The sequence below is a fragment of the Micrasema longulum genome, unplaced genomic scaffold, assembly GCF_059751315.1.
Source record: "Micrasema longulum isolate JH-2025_06_02 unplaced genomic scaffold, ASM5975131v1 h1tg000126l, whole genome shotgun sequence".
In the NCBI taxonomy this organism is placed as follows: domain Eukaryota; kingdom Metazoa; phylum Arthropoda; class Insecta; order Trichoptera; family Brachycentridae; genus Micrasema; species Micrasema longulum.
Genome location: NW_028277332.1, coordinates 355305 through 365464, shown reverse-complemented (window position 1 = coordinate 365464; position 10160 = coordinate 355305). Strand labels below are relative to the sequence as shown.

Genomic DNA, 10160 nt, shown 5'->3' with positions numbered 1-10160 from the left:
ATATTTCTTTAGATGCATAAGTTATTTTTATAATTTGTCTTAAATGTTTAAGTATGAAGATCTTTCTTTACGTTTTATATAACAAATAATCTATACCTAAATCATGTTTCTCGTTATTTCGATTTCAATTTCAATTTATTTATTTTAAAAACGTTTATGTACATAACAAAAAAATTCAATGCATACATAAAACGAAAAAATGAACACTAAAATTTAAATATACAAAAATGGTACAATAAAAAATACCCAGCAATAGAGAAAGAATGCAATCCTCTCTGAACTTTTTTTCACTAATATGAAAGATGTCAATATCCGAAGAGATACGGTTGAGTACGGTTATAGATATTTGATTGTTTGATATTGGGAAATCAAGAATGAGGGATGAAAGTAACAAAGATGTTACTTTCATCCCGATTATGCTGTAAACTTCTAGTGTCAGGTTTATGCTGTTTTTTTATTTTATTTTAATCACAATTTATAGTTGTAGGCAGAGAGAATAGAACGCCATATCAGTGGAATAGAATAACTTATATACAAAAAGAAAAACTGACAGAGGCCGGCAACGCCCGAGATTCTTCTGGTTCTGAGATTACCTTACTAATACAAAATTATAAAATAGAAATTTAGGAAGAAGAAATAATAAGACGGAAGGCCGTATCAGTTAAAAGATCTATTTCGAATGACGAATAAAATATTAACCCAAAAAAGTATGAAACAAAAATATGAAAGTAAAGAAAACGAAGAATATTATTTAATTTTTGGTGAGCCGTTTTCTAACACTAACACTTTCTTTTCTAAGACAAATGAAAAGTGGGTGCAGTGTTTAGAGTACCTCTGTGGTCTCACATAGCTTGCCTAATAACTTATAATGAACTAAGTTATGTTTGTCAAAATATTTTTTAACACAGTTCCTATATTTTGCGCTAAAGTTTATTTATTTTATAATTATACTTCATAGAATATTAAAAATCCAAAAATGACGTTACTTCTAGTTTAATTTCGTTTTTTCTTTATAATGTTACAATTATCATATTATGCCTTATTACAACCATCCCAAGGGGTCGGAATGGTTGCAACAAATTCCGTTATTTGCATTATTCGATTTTTTTCAAACACCGTTGAGTTTTATAAAATCATATAATACATATAGCGGAAGAACTAAGAAATTTGTGTTTATGTTAAGAAAAAACAATGACTGTCATACCTGTAAGAAAATTAAAGATATAAACACACAACTGAAAATTGTTACTTTCATCACTGATTTCCCCTACATTAAAAAATAATAAATTTGGAAAACCTTCTCTTCGGCAAATCTATTTAATACAAACAAATATAACCTTACCGAAAAATTTTATTTCATCTATTCTTCTCTTGCCTTTACTATTTTTGGAGCAGCTTTTTTAACCCTTTTATATTATTATTATAGACTTCAATGCATGACATTTTATAATTTAAAACACATTGGATTTTGCTTTACACCGTGTCAATAGAAAATATTGATCACTGTTTCATATTGATCACGTCCAATCAATTTAATCCCAGTCAGTGAAGAATTCACTTCCGTCTTTTCCCAATCCAATGAAGTGCATATTATGTACTTCTAGATGACCTTCTTTCAGAACAAAGATGCTAAGGCTACCAGATTACAGAAAGCTCTTTTGGGCAGCTTTTCTCATTCGGCATTGAGCCATTTTTGTATAATTTTGTATAATGTGAAACATGCCTTAAATTAGTTATTTAACAAAGTTAACATAATAATATTAATAATAAATATACGTAATTAATCTAATCAACCTAATTATCATTGACATAATGAACAATATAAACTAAAATAATCATAACAAACATAAACAATTTATACAGACCAATAGAACAAATTTCATAAACAGTAAACACATTTTATTTGGCTTGATCCATTTATCGATCCATGCGCAACCCATTTCCACTATGCATTTCTTAATGGCAATTTTATATTGAGAGTACTTAATAATTGTCCTTATGGATAATGGAAGTAGATTGTTCACTTTAACCGAGTAGTAAGGTTGTATTTATTTTTTTATTTTTTGCAGCATCAGTGTGGAGTATCTAGTAACTCTTGTATTTGTAACGGAAGGTAGAGAATAATGTTTTTGTGCGTATAGTAACAGAGCTTTTACATAAAGTTGTTTTATAGATTTTACATTAAGATTTTCGAATATACCGAGGGATCTAGTTCTGATAGGGACTCTTAAGTTAATTTTTATTAAAGCTTTTTGTGCAATTATTATTTCTTTGATCAGTGTGTCATTTGCACATCCCCATCCAATTATTCCATATTCCAAAACTGATAAAGTTATTGCGTAATATATTTTTACAAGTTCTCTTAGACTTATTATATTTCTTATAGTTTTAAAAAGGTAAATTTACTTTTTCAATTTATTTTTAATATGTTCGATTTGATTAGTCCATCTTAAATTCCCATCTATATAAATTCCTAAATATTTAATTGAATCTACTATGTCCAACGATTTACAAAAACATTTAATATTTGGAATTTGGTTATTATAATTACAGCTGTGAATAGTTAAGGAATGATTTGGATTAAATATAATTTTATTATTAATTTTAAATGCATAATATTTTGAGTTTATCCAAATTTTTGTAGACAAGGACTGGATTCAACTCCCTGGGGAACTGTTTATATTAACATATTACAACAGAGATGAAGAACATTTAAGAGAAGGTAATATAGAAGTCTAGGCATCTACAGAGCTTATGACCTGTCAATGGCTTTGCAAATTTGGACAAACTCAAAATATTGTTGATAAACCCAACTGGTCCGTGAAAAAGTATAGAAATTGAAAAAATAACATTTTCAGGCTTTGCCTAGTATGTAGGTGAAATAATTCAATTAGATGAATCTCACCCGCATAAATAAAGGTTTCAGCTCTTTAACTTCCCAAACATCAACAGATGAAAGAATTGAAGGAATAAAGATGTTCAAATATGGGCAGAATGGTGAATGTTACAGTGTGTAAAATAGCCACTTAAACCAGCCATTGACAGGTCATAAGCCCTGTAGATGCCTAGACTTCTATATTACCTTCTCTTAAATGTTCTTCATCTCTGTTGTAATATGTTGTGTATTTTGTTTTCGAGTGATTTAGTGTTAGATAATTTGAGTCTAACCATTTTTTACTAAGTTTAAGTCATTTTCAGCCTTTCCAAATACAATATCCCATGAGCTTCCTTGAGATAGTAGCACTGTATCGTCAGCGAAGCTAATTATAGAGCCTTTTATAGATAAATTGCAAAGATCATTTATATAGATATGAAACTAAATTGGTCTAAGTATGCTTCCTTGAGGGACGCCAAATGAAATTTCGGTTTCGTCTCTAGATTTACTAATCTTTACTATTTGCTTCCTGCTTTTCATGTAACTTTGGAACAGTTCCAATTCCTTATTAAGGATTCCTATATTCCCAAGTTTTTCAAAATGTAGAATATTATCGGAAAATATTTTTTTCATATGCGTTAATTTAAATTCGACCAAAACAAATGACTCTCGGACTAAACCAGACCTCAAAACCGGGACATGTCCCTGTGTACCAGGGCGTACGGCAGCCCTATATTAAGGAAGTGGAATGTTGATATTGGAGAGGTTTGAAAGGAATCCGGGATAACAATCTTTTATTGGGCATCCAAAAAAGTGTTTACATATTTTTCAAGCTGACATTCGCACATGGCAGAATCCCGGACATGGATTCTGAACAAGTGAGAACCATTGCAGCATATGTAAGATGTCTCAAATTTCTTCAGAATCACTTTTATATCATATATGAAATTACTAATTTATGTAGCTAATTTCCAGTTTAAAAAAATAATATGAGATTAAAAAAAATTATACTTGAAGCACTAAATAGGTGCGAAGGTTTTCACGGTCACTTTTATCAATATGTTTATTTTTTGGGTGATACCGTGTGTGTTGGATTTGTTCCGACGTTTCGGCTACCATTGCAGGAGCCATCTTCAGGGTAAACTGAGTTTACCCTGAAGATGGCTCCTGCGGTATCACACAAAAAAGAAACATATTGAAGTACTAACTTTGTGGTTATTCATTGTAATGAAAATATTTATAATTCTCGATGGAATTATATTTTAACTATACATATTTCCATGATGCACTTACTACAGTGATAATAAAACATTTATTTAAAAGGGGTCTTTATTGTAAAAAAAATGTGTAAAATACATTCATAATATAAAAAAAATATAATTAAATTCTTAAATATCTTTAAAATATACAGTTTCATATCGCTGCCGGTATGAAGCTTAGAATACTCGGGAAACTTGGGCTTTGAAATTATGTCAATTTGTTATGAGATTTTCAGGTTTTCATGTGCTGTAATCGAGTGTCTATAAAATATGCATAATGGAAAAATCCAATCCAAATGCTTTGTTTATTCGAGAGAAATGTACATTGGTAATGTCCCAAGTTTAGGTCTTCCTTTGAACATTACATTATCGTTGTTTTCTAATTTGTCTTCTTCTGTCAGTGGACATATTCCATCGCGACTTTCTTCAAAGTATCTTCCAGCTTTATTCTCGGGTAATGCGCTAGTCGTGGTTAATTCTCTATCTGCGATCTTACGGGAAGTAATACGACTTGTTATTGTACTGGAAGGCATTGTTGGCCCCTTCAAAGTAATTTTTTTGTGTGGATACGGACATTTTACCTTTTCACATTTTGTATTTTTATAAAATTCGGGGCAGATGTACATGTGTATATTCCTGCAATTTTTAGCATCTTTACAATAACCTTGGAGGAAAGGCAAACATACTTTGGCACTACTATTTACCTTAACATGTAAATAAGGACATGGTTCGCGAACGCAGCAACCTTCTAGGAAGAATTTGCAAGTAGCCATTTTTTCCAACACTACCTCGTGTGATAAATAACAGTCGTCTATTTTACAAATACCCTTCAGAAATTTTGGACAAATTGATATGTTTTTTGGATTATGTACAAGAGGACACTTCCCCCCGTTATGTTTAGTGCATATGCCTAAACGTCTGTAAATTGGACACGTTACATTCAGTTTTCTACGCTTTTTTACTGAATTTCTGGATCTGTTATCTACGACAAACATATTTTCAGATTTTCTCACGTATGTTACGCCACTAACAGAAATTTTCTTCACATCTTTTGAGTTAGGAGAAATGCTTTGATTAAATAAAGGTTTTTGTAACACTTTCTTAAGTACATTATCATTTACAATAAATTTCTCTCCCCTAATGTACACAAATTCGGGAGACATTTTGATCGGTGCACTCCTAACAAGTGGCGCTTTATTTGGACTTATTCTTTGTGATGGAGTCGGAGCGCATGATTTCTGAGGATTACATACTTTATATTTATTAGGTGTTGAAAGTGATGTCCGCCGTAAACTCTGAGAATTATTACAAATCTTATATTTATTCTTTAATAACACAACATTTGATTTTCTAGTCCAAGTTTTTGAGTTGGGTAGATTTCGTTTAAGACTATATGGAGACTTTTTACAGTTCTCTGGCATTGTTTGAACAACTGAGTGCGTAATAAAGTTTTTATTTTCTAGATTTACTGTGTTTACAGGTGTTCTTACAATTGAATACGAAGGTTTTTTAGGGTGGGATTTAATAGGTATACTATTTTGTTTTGAAATGCTTTCAACGGTGGGAAGTAAAATGGATGGAGCCCTAATGATTTTGTTTTTAGAATTGAGAACGTACTTTGACTTATTTATATTTTCGTGAAAAACTTCTGCAATTGGTTGTTTTGATTGAGGAACGGTCAATAATTTAGGATTTACGTGTATTTTTGGCTGCATTTTACTATCCTCGCGATGATTAGCTCCGTCACTTGAACGCAAAATGTTTTCTTTGTGTAAAGCGCGTAGAACATCGTTCCCAATAAAGTTAGGGTTGATATGGAAGGCGCCACTGGCAAAAGGAAAGTTTCTATTAATGTGGGGTTTCTTTGCGAAATTTGGATTTACATGAACATTATTCATCTTCTGTCTTTCGTTGGGTGGATTCATAATGGCAGTTATTTCAGTGAAAAGTTGAAGATTTTGTTTCCAGATTTGCACACAATACGATCGATCAGCAAGTCACAGAATGATTCTTCCTCAGCAGGAAGGTTGTCGGAGAAATTGCGAAATGTTTGTTCGAGTTCAGGGAGGATCGCTTTTAAATCTGTTCTTTTATCACCGATGCACCACAAGAGACTGATGTGGAATGAAGGATCCTGTAATCATTTTTTTTTTAAATAGATACAAAATAAAAATCAATACGTCCGGCCATCACTACAATTCTCAAAAGAAAAAAGTCAAGTCAAATAGTTTTAAAAAAAAGAAGTGGTAGTTTAGGTACGGCATGATCAGTATAGAAGATTGATAGGATCGATTTATAGTGGCAATAAATAAATGTAATCTCTATGTTTATAATTATGAGGTAAAATTGTGGTTTTGGTAAAACTGTTATCTTTGAAACATCGAATTAAACTTTAACAAAAGACTGAGTTGTTCTACAGGAATTTCTCGGTGGAACTGCAATTTAATTATAATAAAAAAATATTTATTTAGTTTAATTCCACTTTTGTCATTGCTACATAGTTTTATATTATTTTTGTTCTGTTCCTTGTATACATGTTTATTCATATAACTTTTGTAATTGGCTTAGACCAGTGGTGGCCAGCATTTTGTATACCATGCGCCAATTTTTTCGCATACAAGGTAAGATGCACCATACAACTCGAACTTTTTTTATCTTCTTACGTTCTTGTTTGGGGTTATAAAATAGAGATAGGAATAGGAACTGCTTCGCTTATGAAAGGAAAATGTATACCTCAATCACGGAATTCAATGAATTAATTTACGTCATGGCGCCTATTTTAAAATAATGGCCACAAGAATGCAATGCGCCACCTGTGATCGTTCAATGCGCCACGGTTTGGCCACCACTTCTTTAGTCAGTATTCTAATATATAATCAATAAATAATTATCACCAGTGCCTGGGTTTTGTTGTGACTTAAATCATCAGACCGGTCGAATATTAAATAAGAAAAATTATTTAACACTTCCAAAACTATTGAATAAAAGTAGAAAAAAGAGACGTGCTTTTTTTCTTATGGATTTATATAAACTAGTTTTTAATTTGAAAACATTGTTTTATTTAACTGCAAAATGTCACATACATATATAGATTGAAAAGAAAATGATTAAGGTATGCAATTGATGCAACTCTACGGTGTTCTAAATAAACATTTAATGTGGACCATGCTGAAAATTGAACCTGAAACCTAACGACTATACCAGAAGGCTGACAAATACTGAACTCAATAAAATTAAATATTCCAACTAGAAACCTCAGACAAAACTGACTCTTTCATACCGATAATCATAGAACTAACTATGGTTTTCATTTCCCTATGCCCAGAATTCTTAGGTCTGCCAACAAACATGCCAGTCTTGATTTATTTGATAACAAGTTGTCTTCTTTCAAACGATCACTGAATCAAATTCAATTATAAACACCCCTCTCCCGCTTCCACTCCCACCAAGTCTATTATATACCATTATGCCTTTCTACTTTACTTTATAATCATTTTCTATGTCCTTTAAATGCCCATTGGGCGTATGTATAAAAATATAAAAAATACATAGGTACATTTAGGTAACTACCACAAAATAAATCTACAAAAAATGACAGAAATACTATGTACTGTTTACTTTAACTAACCTTGTAAAATGTTTTTAGGTTAAACTCTTGGAGAGAATGGTCAACCTTTTTGATGATTTTATCCAAGTCTGAAGAGCCGTTGACTCCAACTTTGAGGCTTAAAAATGTCCTGCTATTGTCATCATTGCAGTAAACATCCAAATTATCAAATATAACTATGAATCTAAGGTAAAGAAACAAATAAATGACATCATTAAAAATTTTCTAAAAAACATTTTCATGGAGTATGTTATTAGAGAAGGTGAATGTTTCAGACCACAACCCGGTTCTATAATAAATAATACAAAACATGCATTCTTACTTCTCAATATTTTCAAAATGTCCCCTCAATCCTGAAATGAAATTATTGATCCAATGGAACTTTAAAATGACAGTTCTCGATAGACTTATGTGGAAATCCTCCACTCGGTGGAATTTAGTAATCTGACAACACAAACCGAGTAGAGTATTCAACAGACTGTGAAAATCAGAGTTGGCTTTATCTGAAACAAAAATAAAATTGACACATTAATACTTTGAGCCGTGAGTTCAAGATAATAGCCACGGGACCACAACCCTATAATGTAATCGAACTATCATATCATTCACAAGTTAGTTTGCTAATCATAAACACTCGTTTGACGACGGTAGGAAAAATATTACAGTTTTAATTCCATCTTAATCAATCCATGGGGAGAATGAATAATAACTGTCTTTAAAATAAATGAGAATAATATAAACATGTAACCTAATACAGGGTATTTGTCTAAAAAGATCTGAACAAAATATTATAGTTCTAAAATCGATTTCTACTTACAAGGAATAAAAACAAATGTCGACCAATTGCCTCTTTCGTGGGGAAAGTTCCGCACGCGACCGCCGTGCTTCTCAGGGTCGTCGTCGTGCTGTTCTGGATCTTGTTCGAGGCGGAAGATGGAAGGTAGCGGGAGTCTAGAAAAAATTACAACTATATTAGTATCCTAATTTAATGTAGGTAGTCATAACTTTATAAATGATTTGTAAGAATTCACTTTTTACGCGTTTGACAATCGTTGACCTCGTTAACCTCCAATTTCAAGCGCTTGGGCGATATTTTAGCGGTCTCATCTTCATCAGAACTAGAAGAATAATCTGCTACAAGCAATCCAGACATAACATATCATAATGTGCTTTATTTTATATGGAAATGATGTAGGTCTCAAATATAGAAAACCACCGTTGAATATAGCAATGATATAACTGATAATTTATTCAGCTTCCCTGATGGTAAATGACAAATTGACCGAAAGAACACGATAAAAAATTCGACATACTTATGACCCGATTATTGCGACATTGGAATTGGGCACAATTTGACATTTAGATAATAGATTATTTAGATTTTATGTTTTCAAGTTCGCCATAGAGAATAGAGATTCTTCTTCGTTTCTTATGGCCTTTTCACCTCCCAACTAGGGTGTTCTAGCCCGTGTCGAGTCTTCGTTTATCACGGGGGAATACACGGAAAATGAACAAAATATATGTTTTTAACGGGCGTTACTTATAAACCTGGGCACTTTGATACATGACAGATGGCAGTAGGCATAACCATAGAAAAACATAACAGTTGAACTCGCATGCATCTTATTCAGAAATAAAGCAATGTGAATGTAGCTATGGTTGAAATACATGTCATGTCAATGATTCTAATAATAATAAATAATATAATTTGGCCATTCGGATCTTTAGCACATCTAGGTTTAATTACTATTAGCGATATTACGTTATTATTTGTATTTTGACACGGGTCGATTACAATTTTTCAAAGGCGAAAACTTTGACATTTAATTTCTAGATCGTAATTAAAGACGTAACTAATCTTATATTTTTAGAACAAAATAATTATTTACCGTGATATTTAATCGAAAATGATTTCCAAAATGTGTACAGTGCCGAAAAAATATTTTTAATAATCATAACCATCTTTTACAGTTCCAATTGAATAGAATCCGTTATTTGGTTTGTTAAATAAAATTATCACTTTTGAAATTCGTACATAAGTGTGATTGGTCACCATAGAATTAAATATTTATATGTTGGTCACTTTGTTTTCCAAATGTCAGTTTGACCACTACAACACTAGTTAACATTTCCAATAGACAAAAAACTTAATAATGACCATAAATTGTGCAGAGTAATTCAATAATAAAACCACGTTCCGTATTTTCATATTTTACTATTTGTTGATATTTTATATTTATTTTTTAATACGTTTCAAAGATTAGATGAAATCGACGATTTATAACCAATTTATTAATTTTATTCAAAAGATTTTATTTAAGAACTATTTGAATAGGTTGGGTTAGAATATGGAGCGCTGTATTTTTTTTTATTTGTTGCGCATCAGAAAAAGCACAATAAAATGACGATATTTTTGTTG

General features: G+C 31.4%; 2 protein-coding genes across 2 annotated transcripts; both read right to left on the bottom strand.

Annotated features, from left to right (window-relative positions):
• Positions 1-4191: 4191 nt before the first annotated feature.
• ZC3H3 (Zinc finger CCCH domain-containing protein 3) lies at positions 4192-6068 on the bottom strand. Its single transcript, XM_088240749.1, has one exon. It carries the CDS (start codon positions 6057-6059, stop codon positions 4440-4442), a length of 1620 nt encoding a protein of 539 aa, XP_088096875.1. The 5' UTR covers positions 6060-6068; the 3' UTR covers positions 4192-4439.
• Positions 4518-9307, bottom strand: LOC148284406 (U6 snRNA phosphodiesterase 1). The gene is made up of 5 exons (XM_088240761.1): positions 8773-9307; positions 8559-8692; positions 8064-8244; positions 7763-7925; positions 4518-6268 (listed from the first exon to the last, which is right to left on the bottom strand). The coding sequence occupies exons 1-5, from the start codon at positions 8892-8894 to the stop codon at positions 6068-6070; spliced, it is 801 nt and encodes a 266-aa protein (XP_088096887.1). The 5' UTR covers positions 8895-9307; the 3' UTR covers positions 4518-6067.
• Between the last annotated feature and the right edge of the window lie 853 nt (positions 9308-10160).